Source organism: Argiope bruennichi, chromosome 3 (genome assembly GCF_947563725.1).
Source record: "Argiope bruennichi chromosome 3, qqArgBrue1.1, whole genome shotgun sequence".
NCBI classification, from domain to species: domain Eukaryota; kingdom Metazoa; phylum Arthropoda; class Arachnida; order Araneae; family Araneidae; genus Argiope; species Argiope bruennichi.
In genome coordinates, this window is record NC_079153.1 from 41,663,674 (window position 1) to 41,681,473 (window position 17,800).

General features: G+C 27.1%; 1 protein-coding gene across 5 annotated transcripts in view; it reads left to right on the plus strand.

The window, feature by feature from the left end:
* LOC129962698 (titin homolog) overlaps positions 1–17,800 on the plus strand; it is a 64,528-nt gene that overhangs the window by 36,414 nt on the left and 10,314 nt on the right. For 2 of the 5 annotated variants that reach the window (XM_056076626.1, XM_056076629.1), the window contains exons 2-12: positions 6,282–6,336; positions 8,297–8,458; positions 9,110–9,228; positions 9,669–9,864; positions 10,222–10,395; positions 11,620–11,859; positions 12,991–13,251; positions 14,085–14,422; positions 15,088–15,266; positions 16,638–16,818; positions 17,522–17,626. In XM_056076626.1, coding sequence (XP_055932601.1) covers positions 6,306–6,336; positions 8,297–8,458; positions 9,110–9,228; positions 9,669–9,864; positions 10,222–10,395; positions 11,620–11,859; positions 12,991–13,251; positions 14,085–14,422; positions 15,088–15,266; positions 16,638–16,818; positions 17,522–17,626 — 1,986 coding nt within the window. In that variant the 5' untranslated portion in view covers positions 6,282–6,305. Of the gene's footprint in view, positions 1–5,035; positions 5,164–6,281; positions 6,337–8,296; positions 8,459–9,109; positions 9,229–9,668; positions 9,865–10,221; positions 10,396–11,619; positions 11,860–12,990; positions 13,252–14,084; positions 14,423–15,087; positions 15,267–16,637; positions 16,819–17,521; positions 17,627–17,800 lie in introns of those variants that run through there. The other 3 variants (XM_056076627.1, XM_056076628.1, XM_056076630.1) reach the window with 3 other exon arrangements.

A 17,800-nucleotide genomic window follows, 5' to 3' on the forward strand; every position in this document is an offset into this window, starting at 1 on the left:
GTGACGAAGCTACAATATGCGATTCAAATAAAAACTTTTCTATGACAGTTAATTTTCTAGAAATAGTTTGTTACAATTAAAATTCCTGAGAGATGTAAGTATCTACAAATTCCAGATTAAAATAAATATAAAAAAATAGAAAAGATAACAAGTTGCTCTTTTTTAGTAATGGTATATTATTAAGTTTCCAAGGAATAGTTTATGAAATTTGCATGTTTCTTGTTTGCTATTCCATGTTTTTTCATTAAATTCCGTAATAAAATAGGTGTGAAACTTACAAATAAAAATACATTAAAATCAATACTTACATGTGACTTTGACTGGAAATATGTTATGCAGGAATTTTATTTTTCTAATAAGCATTTCATACATAATTATCCTTTTGATCTTGGGTCAGGTTTTACGAACTGTCAGTCAGGCGCCAGCTGAACTCTTGGCCATGAGAATACAACTCGAAGTCACGCAGGTTCTTTTGCTATTGATGCTAACAAAAAATGTGACGCATATATTAGGGATGATTACCTTTTTTGGATTTTCTTTCTTTTGTTTTCTTGAGAAATATAAATATGAAATAATAATAATATATATCTTTTATTATGATATTTCCAGAAGATTTTTCTTACCAATGAGTACATTAATGATATCTTCTGAAAATCATAGTCATAATGGGATTGCTGTCGCTGCATTTTAATTATCATCCATGACCAAAGATGTCTGTTGGAATCGGACTGTGGTTCAGATTCCTTCACCATTGGAGAATCTGAATTCCTTTCAACAGTTCACTGTTTATATTGACAGCTTTACAGCCCACGCGCTTATTAGGTATTGGGTCACAAGCGGGTGAACGTGATCACACCACTACTGGGAGGGATCGAGATGAGGTCAGTTCAACAACTGGTTCACACTATTGTATTACGTAACCTTGCCGTTCGTCCTCCAACACTATACTATAGAACTCTATCGCTCTCCTCAGTTTTTTTTTCTTTATTATTATTATTATTATTAATGTTAATATGTCTTAGATAACTACTTAGAGGGATTTCGCTGTTGGAATCTGGGAGTTAATAAAGTGAATTAAAGTTCTCTTATTGGTTTCAGAATTCTTATGCATCATTAGTTATTATGTTTTTCTGACAACCAACAGTTATAAAATTAAGCGAGCTTAATATTTACTGATAATATAACATTAACAAAATCTTATATGTTCGCATTGAGCATAGTTCCATTAGAATTCAATGTCTCATGAATCAGCATTATTTAGCTTTTTAACACTGAACTTTACACATCAATTTAAATGTCGTCTCTATCAGATAAATTTTATTATTTTTATGTTACCGCCTTGAGATTCTTATGTGAAATTATAATTAGAATTTTATCTAATAAAAAAATAAAGCGGAATTTTGGCATTTTTTTCGCGAGAACTTCCGAAAATAATATTTCACAAAAATGCATCATACCGCTTCAAGATGTAAATAATTGTCTTTTTAAATGATACTAATTTAAAAGTAACAGTCAAATTTTTCCCGAAATTTAACAATTTTTTTGAGATTATTTTTTTGCCTAATTTCTAACCATAGATTACATTGTTGCCATGAAATTCAAAACGTTGTCGTTGTTTCATGAAATATATAATCGTGTGATTTTATTTTATTGATGAAAGTTAAAGAATAAATCTGTTTAATATTCATGTTGTTTACAATATGAATAAAAAAAAATGGAAGTTATTGTATCGCGAAAATTTAATGAACTAGATATTTGCATTTTTAATTGCGCTCTGACGTCATGAGACACAACTTAAATGACAAATTTGAGGTTCCGTGTACATGAAATAATATCTAAACGATTTCACTTAACTTTTATATTACCAGCAATCTCGGCAAACCAGTAGATTGCCAAAGACGGCTAGTATAATGTAATATGAAAATATATCTTGTTTCCAGTTTATATTAGTACATTTTTTAAATGACAGTATTTTTATTTTAAATTTTTTAACCCTCCCCATACTTTTTTACTATATTTACGATATCAGTTCAAAATGAATAAATAAATATTTCATTTTATCCCCATGCAAATAGCATTTCAAGTAACTGCTGTAAATTTTCAGTTCTTGCTATAACATAGCATTTATCTTATGTCAGCATACGCTTATTTCTTCTTCCTAATTCTTTTAAGAAATAGTATAAAAAACATATAAATAAAATGAACAAATAAAAAGATCATTACAGTCTACAATTTTTAGGTTATTTATGCATAAAATATTATTACTGTAAAATTTTTATAGAATAAAAACTGATATTAAATATCACCAATTATCCCAGTTAAACAGCTGATCGCCAAAGGCGAATTCGTTCACCAGCTGATCTATATCATCTCAACGAGAAGAATCGAATATAAAACACCTTTCATTTTTTCCTTCCTATTCATATTTATATAAAAAAAAAGTTTTACTACTTATAAAAAAATAAGAAGCAAAAATGATTTAAAGGAAAATCATGTAAAATTGCTTCCGCGTAAATTATTATTGCTGGACTTGTAAGTAAGGGGGGGGGAAGCCTGTTATTGAGATTTTAATGCAAGATGATTGCAGCTTAGAATGATTACTTGAGCGGAAGAAATATCCGTTGTTTGATTTCCAAACTGGTGAAAATTGTGTATTTTTTTAAAGATTTTTAAATCGAAACTATGAATAGCACTGAATAAGTTTTAAATCAATTTGTAACAATGGCGGATTTATACATTTTTCATTCTAGGTTGAGCCATCGTGAAATAATAAACTCTTTTAAGAAGCGGCCAATTTAATTTCACATTGTAACACATTTTTATTTTAATCAGCATACTAATAATCTATTTTGAGCTAATTTTTTTATTAAAATTTTGGAAGAGTTTAGTTATTTATTTATTATAAATCCGTATTCATGCTTGCATATAATTATGTTTAAGCTTCCGCTTAGTGTGTATTAAATACGACAAGTTTGGTAACTATTGAAACAGATAGAAATTTGGCCAATTATAATTGACAAAGATGTTATTATTAATATTTTATAATTCAGGATATTCGTATTTTTTAAAAATTTAATTATTTGGCAGCTAGGTTTATATATTTCTCTAATATTTTATCGTTTTTGGAAATTTTTTGCACCCTTATTTATTTAGCAATTATATAACATCATTTTAATCTACTTGCTTGCGGTTCTACATATCTTCCTAATTAACAAATTTTTTTTACTGTTTTATTAAAAAAATTAATTTTTTAGAAAGAATATTGCGCTTTTTAGGAAGTGAGCAATAAGAATCATAATCTTTATTAATTGAGTTAATTGTTCGTTAATATTGATTTTTTTTTCTGATTCATAAAGGAAATTTCAGAAGTAGTAGCGAACACTGATTTTTTTTCCTTGCTTTTTTCTATCTGATATTTATTTTATGATGCAAATAATCATATTTATCCGTAATGCGATCATACTTTCAAAACAGAATTTCTAGTCAGCATTTTTGTTTTTATTATTTTATTTATTCGTTAGTAAATATCGTTTCTTGGGGAAAAGGCTTATCCTTGACAAATATATTTATAGTTTTCTACTTACTATTAGGTATAAAATAAGATATAAATGAAAAAAAAAACTGTAATTTTGCCATTAAAATATCTAATTTACAATTAGCAAGGCAAATGAAGTTAACTCGCTTCACTTTGCTTGTATGCTATACCCATAACATTACAAATAGAAACGTAAGATGTATTCCAAAATAGAATTGACTTAGTACTTTTGATGTGCGTCATATGAGCATTTATGTCTAAACTTCATTAAAGGAGTTTATTAAATTTCAGTTATCCCTTGTGTGGTAAACTATAATTATTTTCTTTAAACTAGGAATTCTCAAATTAATTATCTATTAATCATACTCGACATTGTCATTGTTAAAAACTCATTCAATTAGTTCAGCATAAGAAATAATTGAAATTAATGACAACCATTAATATTATGTAATTAGCATGAGATTCAAAAAGATTGTTGAATGGTATATAACGTTTAACAACGGATAGTTTTTTTTTTTTTTTTGTTGGGCTGCTAATTTCTATTTCGACGAATTTCAAAATTCGAAGGAGATATATATGCAGCTATGATTAGCATTTGCCCATAGAAGGAAATGAATTAAGGAGTTTGTATTTATCTTGCAATCAAAGAAATTTTAACATTTAAAATTTTTCGAATGGATATTTTACCATTCTTAAGGTAATGAAAGAAATTATTATTTTGAAAATCGAATCAGAAATCATTATCATTGTTTAAATATTTTATTGATTAATTAAGTTATTATAAATAGATGATTTAAAAATACATGGAAGTTTTTATGATTATTAAATATCGTTTTTTAAACTCGTAATTTTAAGACTCGAATTTTAATTAAAATGTATATACAATAACCATTAAAAATAATTAGTACGAATTTCAGTTTTGCATATTTTATAAACATTATCTGAATGTAATAGAAAGATTTTTGTTAAGAAAGCAAAAAATCAAAATTAGAAAAAAAAAAAAAAAAAAATAGTTGGTTTTATAAAACATTTGTTTTAATAATGGTTTAAAAGTATAAATTTCGGTTTAAAAGTATAAATTTCTTCTCCTATTTAAAATAAAAGGATTTGACAAAAGAAAACTGTAAAAAATTTTGTTTATTGCAAAATTTATTTAAAAAAAATTAAATATAGTAAAAATATTTTACGTAAAATGCAACATATTTTTAAAAAAATGCAAAATATTTTTCGCAAAAGAATAATTTCTGATATATCTGTCGATAACTGATTATCTTAATGTCACTTAAATTCCGCAAGTTTAAAAATGTGTGTACTGTTATTTCAAATGCGCTGGTATCTCACTCGCGTGTAAATAAGCGCGAGTTTCCATTATTGGCATCTCTTCTAAGCCAATCAGAATATAACACGCGCCAAACGAGTACAAAATTGCCAAATCCGGCAACCATTGACCGGATGACGTCATTTTACGTAACTCGCTGCATTGAGGCGCGCAGCGTCACGGACAAACGTGCAACCAGCGGCGTTCGTTGGAAAGACGGGTGATGAGAGAGTGGCTCATCGTCTCGCCGCTCAAATTAATTGCGTAATGGTTGACTCCTTCGTTCTTTAATCAAATGATTTCACTTACCGTAAGTAAAACAACTTCACATATCAGATGACAGACTTCTTATGAGTTGTCAGATAAGAATGACAAGTGTTTGAATAGGATATTTTTATGTGTCTTGTCTGTTTTACCGGACATCGGCAATTTTGATTTTTTTAGTAATATTTATGTAATAGAATAATTTATATGCATTCCCCCTTATTTTTGGAAGCGGCATCCCTTTATCAGGTTTCTATTATTTTTTTAAAAGAATATAATTTTAAAATTTTGTTGCATATTATAATTACATTTTTTTACATCTATCTCTGTAGTTTCGTTTTCAATTAGATTAGTGGAATCGAATTTAGTATTCTTTGAATGTATTCAAAAGATGTTTTGGGTGAAGTTCTTTAAATACTAATTTCCAGTATTGATTTAACGATTACTTCATATTTTATATGAATTTTATTTGATATAATTTAGGTCTAACCGATTTTCCTCCTCCTAAAACAATTTGCTAGGAATTTCCCAATATAATTGCAAAACTGAATTATTCACATTTATTTATCTAGACTTCGTATATCTCATGCATTGCCGTTGAAAATATTTTTACATTATATCTGGCAGAATGTTTCTGTTTAAACTTTTTTTTTTAAATTTAGATTCCTTACTATGCTGAATTTCGATCTTGTAGCCAGTTCTTGAACACAAATATAATTAACCTTTTGTTATTTAACATATTCATACTGAAATTTCACTACCTGTAATTTTTTCTTGAATGTTTGTCTATTGTTGAATAAGCCCTCCAAATGTGAATTTACTATCTTAATTAGCATGCTATATAAAATATTAGCTTCTCTGTCTCTTGTATATTTTGGTAATTTTCAAGCTGCTATTTATTTTAATTTTTGTGAATTATTTATTTCTGTATAGTATATAATATTGAATCTAATATAGTTAATGTAAATAATTTAGTTTTAGTATTGATATAGAAATGATCAAAATATTGTATGTAATAATTCAACTATCAAAATTCTTTAAAATTTTGTGCTGTTTATATTTTTAATGTTTACAAGTTGAATTTTCAAAAAAGTTAGATTTGAAAATTTAATTTAATTATGTTTGAAGTAAAAGTTTGTCTGATAATTTTTCTTCTTTTTTTAGGAGAAATAAAAACTCCTGAGCATCATGTCTAGGAGTAATAGGCCTCCTCCAAAGGGTAATTAATTTAATGTTTAAAGTTTGCTTTATAGTAGACATAAATGATTATATAATAGTTATTAATAAAGATTGGTGATATAAAGAACTTGAAATTAACCCTGTCTTTAAAGGAATATTTTTTTTTTATTATTATTATTTAGGATTTATTTACTTGATAGTGGCCGAGTTGCATGTTAATTGCATTGTGATGAAATGTGTGATTTTCAATCATAAAAATGTTAAAATGTAAACAGGGCCTGACTAAGGCAGGAGCATACAGGGCTGTTGCCCTGGGCCCCAAAAGGAAAAAATACCATAGACAAGTTCTATGCATAGTTCTTCATTACTAAAGTAGTGAAGCCGAGGCCCCAATTAAGCTAAGTCGGGCCCTGGATGCAAAAATTGTTACATAATTTAGTGATATAAAAATACAATTTTGTGCCATTATTTTTTGCTGATAAGTACTATTTTCTTGATGAAAAATTATTATTTGTCGGAAGGATTTTTAAAGGAAGTGATAAATTAATATTTGTATCTAATTCATTCCCTAATAGTTCAAAAATATGTGCCTTCAAGATTTTTTGTTGAACTTGTATTATAGAAAATTTGTTTACTTATAAAGAAACCACATTTCTTTTTATAATCAACAAATTATTTTTTTTTCCTTTTATTTTTATCAGCCTTATTAAATTCTAGTTTTTGAGAACTTCTTAAAAATTCCTCATTTGCTTTTTAAGAGGTATTTTGATAATTTTTTTAATGTTTAGCATTTAATAGAATGGAACATTTTGAATTGAATATTTTTTATGTGCAGCATTGATAGGTAAACCTTGACTTATTGTTTGAATGTGGATCACTTTGTATTTTATCTAGCAATCGCAATTTAAATCTAGTAATGCTATAATTTTTTTTTATTAAAGATATAATAGTATAATCTGTTCATCTTGTTCATGGAGAATTCATAGAGATATAATTGTTTGTTTGTCACATTGAGTAGGATTTTCTCAAAACATTTTTAGAACTCTATTGATTTGATTCTAAATTGTATTGGCTGGCTATTTTTTCATCTTTTGTGTGTGTGTGCGTGCCATTAAAAAAAAAATTGATAATCTTTTGTCTGTATGAAACATGCAATTTTTTTATGAAAATAGAGATAATTTGAAAAAGTAAAGACAGTATGGCAACTTACATGACAGGATTATTATATTATTTTATCTGTTATTTTGTATCATTTGTGAAAATAATATAATAATACCTATCATCAAATGTATAATTTTCAAAATTGTAACTCATTCTTGCTGCAGAACCTAACTTTCAAAGGCAGGAACTAACTTTATTAATCTGAGTAGTGCATTTTTAATATTAAAATTATTTTTAATGATAGAAATATTTTTAAAATATGATTTTTTAAGTAATAAGCATTTTTAGTTATGGTTCATTTTATATTTATATTATGATTTATTTGAAGGCAACATTAATTTTTATATTGAGAATAAATTACTTTATTAATTACAAAGTATTAGATAATAATCCAGCCTTGATAATGGCCTATTGAAATCATAGAATTGCATTGCATGTTCAGGACACAGATAATGCATTATTAAATATGTATTTGATTTTTATTCATGTTTCCACTACAAAAACAAATTTTTAGAAGACCTTCTAACATTAAACATTTTGTTTTCTACTGTTTATTTAACAGCAAAAATTCGAAAGCATTAAGTTTATTACATGATATAATTTATTAATTAGTCATTCTCTGAAATGTATGCAATTATTTATTGAATGACAATTTTAATCGCAAATTTTTTTTTTTATATGGTGGTTTTTTCTCGAGGCATATATAGTGTACTTATTGATTAGTGTCTAGCAGATGAAGTATCTGAATTATTTTGTATGGGTTTTCATCTTGTTCCAAAAGGTTAAAGTTATCATAGAGATTTTAAATTCTATTATTAATTTATAAGATTATTCCTTAGATATGTACTGGTTTGCTCATGGTGGAGCAGAATCTGACGGTTCTGCGTCGCAGAGAAGTGGTGCTCAAGTAGAAGAAGATGAAGCTCTTTCTTCAAATTCTCCTACATGGAATTTGGGTGCAGACCGTAAAGGATCTCCTGAAGAATCAAGAGGCTTATTAGGTATCATAATTAAAAATTTCAGTAGTTGACTTAATTTAACACAAATTCTATTATGTAATCAGCATAATCTGAAGTGATTTTTTTTAAAAATAAAATTAACTTGGTTTTTTAAATTTAAAGTTGAACAGTAATTTACTTAAAGCTAAGAGATATTTATTAATTTTTTTATTTTTATTTCACTGAGTTTTCTGTTTTATAATCATTTATATTTTCTTTACTAGCTTATAATGTGGGTGTTATCATTAAAATATTAAATGGAAAAGTTTTTGCTTTACCAAAATGTTATAAAATTTATTAATACTGTTAAAAATTTTTTGAATAAAAATAAAAGTGATTTTGGATTATAAAAGCAGTGTTACACATTATAAAATACTTCTCTTTCTGTGATTTGGAAAGAAATTTGCACAACAATGGAAATAGTACCAAAAGTTATTGTGTAAAATCTAGCCTGCTTTTATTTGCAATTTAGATTTAGGATATTTATTATTACTGAACATATTTTTAAGATTAGGAAGACAGCAATGATTTTTTTTTTTTAAATCGGCCTTTTTATATGATCCAATTTTAATTTTTCTTATTACTCAACTAAACTTTTCTATTTCTAATCTTAGGACCAATTTAAACTTTTTATATTTATTTTTTTATTTTCAGTTACTGATGGAAGCAGTTCTTCCGGTCCATCCTCGTTGGAAAGAGATGATAGATTACGAACAGTTGACAAGCGGTTAGCTGTGGAAGAGAGAAGGAAACAACTTTGGGAAGCAGAGCAGGTATGCGACAATCTAGAAAATATTCATTGCAAACTAGCATTCTCAGTTTGCATTCCATTTATATATGATGGAAAGTGAATTTTAGCATATATCATATTATTTATAATTTTAATAATGCAATTTTTAAAAATAAGGAAAGCTTGAATTTAAAAATTCATAAACATGACCTTGATTGTTAATTTGACTCTCTTACAATCTTACGAAACCATTTAAAATAATATAGCTATTAGTTCCTTGACATTAGAAAACAAAATTTTTTTAGGATCTTTTTTTTTATTTGTTCAGATTATCAATCTTCTAAGATTGAAATCTAAATGAAGTTAAGAATTGTTAACATAATATGAAACAAGAGCTTTAAACAAACTTTAAAAAAATCAGTGAAAATAAAAAAGGAAAAGGAACTTCAGTTCATGCTTATAATAAATTTATAATATTTCTAGGAAAGAAATGATGCTGTTCTCAGAAAACATTTGGAAAGAGAAGCTGCTTTAGAAGCTCGGCGCAATGCACAGAGAAGTAACATATCATTTGCATTTGGTAGTTCAGTCCCTAGAAATGTAGAGACTCTACACCCAGATGGTAAAGATACAGATATCATGAGTCGGTCATTTACTGCAAGTGGTTTAACTCAGAAAGGTTAGTTCTTTTGAAGCTTTTATTTCTAATTTTAAGATTTTGGGCAAAGCAGCTGTAATGTGTTTTATAGAACTAAAATCATATTCAATCGAACTAACATTCAAAATTTAAATGTTTATCAATGTGCTAATTCCAAATATTTAAAATGTTAATTTTAAATGAAACTAATTTGTTGAATAAAATTATTTAATTTCCAGTTGTTTTGCTTTAATTGTTTGCAGAATTTTTTGTTCTTGCTTTTTGTGCATTATAATATTTTAAAAAAAATTCTCATCTTCTCTGTTACAAATGGTTTGAATTTGAGTTTCATGAGGTATAACTCACTGAGTCATCATAAATAACTATAATATCTTCCAGAAGAAAACTACAACATGTTCCATGACAGACGATCTGTTTCTCCTCTTAACTATAATGGGTATTTGGTCAATAATGAAAGTCATCAGTCCGATTCATCATATTCATGCACTACTTATTTTGAAAGAAGGGTTTTACCCCCACCTAGCTGGTTATCTGGCTCTGGTGCTCTTGTTGGTGAGTAGGGGACTGGTACTCTATGGTAACTGCAGCATGTTTCTTGTGCGTCCGTTGTCAACTTTTCTACTGCGTCATTGATGCTTCTACTAACTTGTATCCAGAATTTGTGCATGTTTTTCTAATGTTTGTGGTGTGTCTTTCTTACTAACCAATTTTCTACTAACTTTTTGACCTGTATTGTTTTAACAGAATGTGGTTTGTAAGGCTGATTTCTTATCTTTATATTTTGGTTCAACTTGATATCCTTTGATCTAACAGTGGTTTGTAGTCCAAGGAAGAATACTGACCAATAGTTGTCACTTGCAGTTAATCACAAATAATCATCTGCCATGCATTATAATTTTATTCAACGAGATTTGGGTTTAATAATTAGAAAATAATTTGTAACCATACTAGCAACAATGCTTTAGTACAGTGTTTACAGCAGGTATGCTTAACTAAATACTTACATAATCTAATGCATAATCTAGAAATCACTTAAAATATTTTATAATTTGAACACACTGTACATTTTATTACTTTCATATCTATATATTATTTTTTGCAATCATTGATTATTTTGCATACTTGTATTTCAGTATTGCAGAGACATACTAATAATGTTTCTTTAGATGAAGAGGGAAAGCAGCTGGTATGATCGACTGTATTAATTGAACATAATGAAATTTCAAGTTAAATATTTTCTTTTTTAAAATTCATATTTAAACATTTATCTTTCTCTTTATTTCTTTATAGTTTTTTTTTTACTGATTTTTAATATGCATTATATATTAAGACAATTTTTTAAAAATAGAAATCACAGTTCAGTTTTTGGTATTAAGTATTTGATTGTATCCTGTTTCATTTTTTTTTTTTTTTTTTTTACTTATCTATTTTGCTGCAATTCATACAGCTGAAATGAATTAATTTGGACATTAGTAACTGATCATTGATATTTTAATATATAATAATAATTATTATTTTTGAGAATTTATTAAAATTCAAAGCAGAATGCTTGGGTGGAAGCTTGTCTTTTAATTTATTTTGAAATATGTAGGATAATTAAATTTATTTTGACTACTTCTTGATAACATTTACCCTTTTATTTAATGATGAGCTTTGAAAAAAGAAAATTCCTACAACTTCAAATTGAGTTTCTGTATTAAATTGATTGTAAATACCTAGCTGAACTTCATTTAATGTTCAGTTTTAAACCTTTTTTTTTCTGTTTTAAAATATTAGGAGATGATGTTATGTCTAGAAGTATGAATGCTGCAGTGGCATGTGCTCCTAGAGGTCGCAGGAAAAATGACTTAATGCCTACAGTTCCTTACGAGCGAACTGCACCTGCAAGACCAATTACAGCTCCTTCAACAAGAAAAAGATCTGTCAGTATGACTAGATTAGATCAGCTAGCTCAACCTCGAAGGCATTATGTTGAAGCAAATAAAGCCAACAGCAGTGCTGGTAGTGGAGCATCAAGTACTGTTCAGTTATTAATTGATTTAGTTTATTTATTTTTATGTAAATTATATGATTGAATGAATACAGAAATTTCAATATGAGTTTTTTTATAATTTGGTTAAAAAGTACATCAGGGTTTCTTCTTTTAATCAACTATATGTATTATATTTAACTAAATAGCATCCCAAAATATTCGTTTTTTATAAGGAGGAAAGAAATTATGAAATTTAAAGAATAGCATTTATACTTGATTTCAGAGAAATGTCTTAAAAATTCTGTCTAGAGAATTTAAATCATATGTATATTGTGTCGTTTAAATTATTTAATTCTTTCGCAACAAATACTACTCTTATTATTATCTTATCATAATACTTAAAAGTAAAACACATACAGATATCTACACTAATTGTTAAGCCCTTTGACTGTTAAAGAAATGTGGAGAAATAAAATTATCACTTTTTTATATATTTAATTAGTTGAAAACTGTATCTGAAGTTTTACTTCTTTAATTGATTTGATTTGATTCAATTTTCAAATATTTAAATCAAATTTTCTTTTATCTAGAACCCTGGTTTTTAGTTCTTAAATCAACCATATCTTTAAAACTTTCGAAATGAAACCAAAAGTAGACCTCAAGTCTCATAGATTGGATTATACTTGCTGAACTTCAAAAATAATAAAATGGCCTCAATTTGGAACTTTTCGGGGAGAGGGGGAAAAGTTGTAATTCTTTTGCATAAAAAAAAGTATAAAAATATTGATTGGAGTAAAATTTTACTATAATGTGCAGTTTTGTTAAGAAAAATGTGAGGAATTTAGAGCTTCCCGAGAGATTTGTTCCAATTTTTCTAGTTATGAAGATTAGTGAAGATTCATTATGTTTTTGTAATTTGTTTTAAGTGTGGTTTAATATGAAACATTTCTCATAAATATTAAATGCGGGGTCCTTTAGTGAGTATATCTGTGGAAGTTTTGTATTTTTTTTGAAACAGGGTTTTATTTATATTTAAAAAATATAATGAAGGGCATTAAAATAGCAAATATCTGCTGTTGTCAATTATGTTTATATATTAAAGACATTTATTACTTTGCTTTAGGGATAGTTTTATTTTACTTCAAGAATTTTTCATTTCGTGTATTTTTTTCTAGGTGTGGTGAAAGACAATATACGTTCTCCTAGTAGGCCTTTGTCATCTGCTTCGGAACATTCTGGAGGTTCTGGCAGAGTTCCTGGCACAGTGACTCGTCGAGTTCGATCTTCACCAAGAAAACCTAGACCTGTTTCAATCGCTGGTACTTTACCTGATCACAAACAAATTAGTGCTAAACCTTTCGAAGTTAGGGTGTCTCCAATTAAACGTAGCTACACACCTAGTAATAAAACTACAGAATCTACAGAAGTGCGAAAAAGTAAGTAGTTACTTTAGAGACTTGATTTACTGCTATTACGTAACCATATTTTAACTTTGCATTATTTAGGAGTTATAGTAATATATTTTAATTTTGCATTATTTAGGAGTTATAGTAATATATTTTCTGTTTTAAAGTGAAATGTTTGAATATATATAATAGTGGTATAGTAAGAATTTGAGATAATTAATTCCTTACAATCAAGATAATTAATTAGGCATTAATACATAGATTCTAGTGTCATCGTGAATGGATGTTTATGTTCCATGTCTCATGACATTAAATCATACTTCAAGAAATCTTTTGTTATCAGTGTAAAAACATTGAGCAATTATTTACTTCCCTACTATTTCTAATGTGCCTACTGACTAAACTTTTATTCATATAAATTTGAGTTTCAATAAAAAGCTACGAGCACATTTCTGATTCAGTAGGAAAATGTATAATATGCCTACTTTCTAATACTCATATTTTTAATGCATTTTTGATAAGAATATTTTATTCCTTCAGTAGGTGTTATTTATTATTTATCTTAATTTCTGTTTTCAATATGATAATCATATTGCATAAAAAGAGTCTTAAAATTAAGCTAAAATCGATTTTAATTTGGTAGGTGGTAATTTTAGTTTTCAGGATTTAATTTCAAAGTTAAATGTATTCACAGTGCTAATTATCAAATGATTTGTTATTCATTTATCATGAGAACCAATTCTAATGTCAAATCATATCCAAGCAATTTTTCAGAGATAATAATCAAATAGAATTCATTTGCTTGATTTTTTTTGTTAATTAAAGTAATTTATCAGTGTGTACAAATTGAAACTTAATTTTAGGTACCCAGCCACTTGTTAAGAGCTCTACACCAAAACCTCTGAAACAAGTTGAAAGCAAACCAGCTACAGAGAAAGCTAAATCAACACCTCGTCCGTCGACAACTCCAAAAGCAAGCACTCCCAAAACAAGTACATCTAAACCAACTACTCCTAAATCAGCAAAACAGGTAGAAAATAAACCAGCTACTTCCAAACCATCTTCTGCTTCCAAAACAACCAAAGCAGAACCTCCGAAAGCAAAGGAAAAGAAATCTCAGCCTATCAAAAAGAAAACTGATATTGTTGTCAGTTCACCTGCAACTGCAGATTCTAATGAAAAGACTGATATTGCTGAAAAGGTATGTAAATAATTTATTCTGCATTATTATTTTAAGTTTTCATAATTAAGATAAATCTACTCTGCATATTGTTGCTTATAAATGAATAGTTTTACATATTTTGAAATAGTATCTTTTTGTGATTGATCACCATGTAGACCTTCTAAGATTTGCCTATTTATATAGCCGGTAGCATGCATTAAATTAAAATTACTGTAGAGTTATAAAAGTTTTAATTTTCTATAAAGATTTTTTGATTTTTAATCTATACAAGACTGCAGATTTTGTATTTAAAGTTTTGATATTATGAGAGTGGCACTGCTTAATCCAAGTTTATTATTAATGTATATTGATAGTTGATATTTATCCATATATAAACACTTATTGAAATTCTTATCAGTTTATTAATTGGAGCCATTTTCAAGATTTATTCAATTTCTTATCATTGAAAATTATCCAATTGTTTATATATGACACAATTATAAATTTTTTCAAAGTTGATTCAGCTATAATTAGCTGAAATTTTTGCAGTTTAAACTAACCATATCTCTCTAAATATTATTAAGATAAGAAAATAATTTGCAAATTAATATATCATCTGTTCTTGAATTTAGACATTAGTTTAGTAAAATATAAAGTCTTGCTATTTCCCGCTTTGATAGTATATCCTTATTTTTTTTCTTTAGCAAAATGAGAGTGCAGTTACACAAGAGGGTGAAATTGCTGCTGAAAATGAAAGGAACAATGCCAAGCGTATTATCTCAGAAGAAGAAGCTAAAGCTGCTCTTGCAGAGAAGCGCCGTTTAGCTAGAGAGCAAGCAGAAAGAGAAGCTGAATTAGAAAGGCAAAGACAAGAAGAACTTAGGTATCTTGCCATATCAAATAATTTCTATCTAAGGCCAGTCTAGTTTCCCGGATTGCCTTTCCCCCCCCCCCCTTGAGAATTTCGCATTTGGCTTATTAGTTTAAAATTATGAATTATTAGTCATCTTTGGTTATCGTGAATTTCAATTAAATCATTTAGATACAACATCATATCCATGATACTATGAAATTACCAGATATAAAGATATTACTTTTGTCTTGCATATACTCCACTCATTATGCACATGAAATTTGCTATTGGAGATCAGTCCCATGACATCATGGCACTATTAAAAATTGAAATATATGGTTAATCTATCTTATAAACTTCAGACCAATGAAATAATGAAACCAATTTTTTTTTATCTGCCTCATAAATTTTAGAAAGGAAGTAAATCACATTATCAGATATTAGCTGATAGAACAGTAAAAACAATTTAAACTTATAACATTAATAACAACAATATAATCTGTAGTTAGTTGGACGTAAGAATTTTTTTTTAATTGCTAAAATTCTGCAAAGATTTACATGATTAATAAATTGGTGTCACTAAAAAAAACGATTTTGAAATGGTGTAAAATTCATATTTGTGTTATATTTCCAAGTTATAGTGGAACCTCCCCCCCCCCCTAAATTCAACTTAACTTTTAATCAAGTAAAATTTCAAGAAACCCTCTCCATGGTGCACATTTCCATCATGCAAGGTATATATATATATATGTATATGTAATATGCCATATTTGGTAGCTTTAGATCAAAAAGAATGGCCTGTAGAGTGCCAACAGTGATGTAAATGATCTTTAATACATTAACTTTGTTATTTTAATTACTTATTTGTAGTTGTAACAGCTATTGAATGTTGAATCAAAAACAAAATATAAGATGAATCGGGCATAAATCATTATCAAAATATAAGATTAAATCTATTATATACAAAAGTATAGACCAAAATGTTATAGTTTAGAAGACTTGATTGGTAACTAAATTGTCTGAACCAGTTATTATATATATAAAAAATATTTAAATAATATGTACAATATAATAAGTTTTTGAATGTAAGAAGATAGTTTTACACAAAATACATATACATATATTACACAAAAATGATAGAACATAGTTTTTCTTCTTTAAATTAGATACTTATTTTTTTAAATGCAAATTTCACTTTTTATATTTTTACAAATAAATAAATAAATTTAGATAATTAAAGGTAAGTTTTGAGCTGAAATCAAATAAAGATTCAGAGGCCTGTATAGATTTTTAATGGATATATATTTTCATATTTATGCTACTTCAAAAATACATGCAATCTTTTTTAAAAATTTCATTTGCTCTTGATTCTTTTGTCTGACCCAACTAATATCTTTCTAGACTCCAAGAAGAGGAACGTTTACGCAAAGAAGAAGAAGAGCATAGAAAGATGGAAGAAGAACAGCTTCGTCTTCTTGAGGAACATCGTCGTTTAGAAGAAGAAAAGCTAAGAAAAGCAATAGAAGAACAAGAACAGAGGGAAGAAGAAGAAAGAATCAAACGTGAAGAAGAACTTCGATTGGTATATATTTATTTTAACTGTTCTCAAGTCAGTAATCATCAAATAATACTATTAATAATGAAAAATAAATGAAGTCTAAAGTCATTTGTTATATGGTAAAAGAATTGAATTTAAAAATGAATAGCAGAAATTTTTATGTTAATGAAATTTTCGTTATTAACAAGTTTTGAGTGCAATTTATTTAATATGGCTTTGCTGATGTTACATCTGGAATGTAGTCAATATTATTGCTGTATTTACAAATTTTGGAATGCTGAAAAAATAGAAGAATTTTTGTACTATATCATATGATTTAAATTTTTATGATAAAATTTTAAATATATATTTTTCTTCCATAAAAATACTTTTAAAGAAACATTTCTATGTTAGCCCTATCAGAAAATCAATTTATTTGATTTGCCAAATTAAGAAAAAGAAAATGCTGAAAGAAGTTTTACTTACGTATGAAAAATTATAGAATCTTAAATATTGTTGAAGAAAATTTTTCTTTTCTTTTTGTTGTTGTTGTTGTTGTTTTACCCAGTAGTGCAATAGGATTAAATCTGTCCAAAAGTGTCCAAAAACTCTTATTTTTGTAATGAGTCTTAATCTTTAGATATAGTCCCTTATTTAAAGATTGTTATTGTCATTATTTGTAAAATATTTATTACGTTCAAAAATTTCATATTCTTCTGTTATAAATTATCTTTTTTTTATTTTATAGAAAGCTGAACAAGAAAGAAAGGCTAAAGAAGAAGCAGAGAAACAACGGCTTGAGCTGGAAGAAAAGCTTCGCAAAGAGGAAGAAGAAAGAGCTGAAAGAAAAAAGGTAACTTGGTGATTATTCTTTATCCTTTTGGAATTAATGATTTAAATTTTTGTTAACAAGCGTAATGTTTGATTGTGTGAAGAATTAAGTCACTATTTATTTTCACAAATGACTGAATTTCTAGAAAACATAAATTCATTCAATTCAAACTAACATAATAATTACATTTTCTTC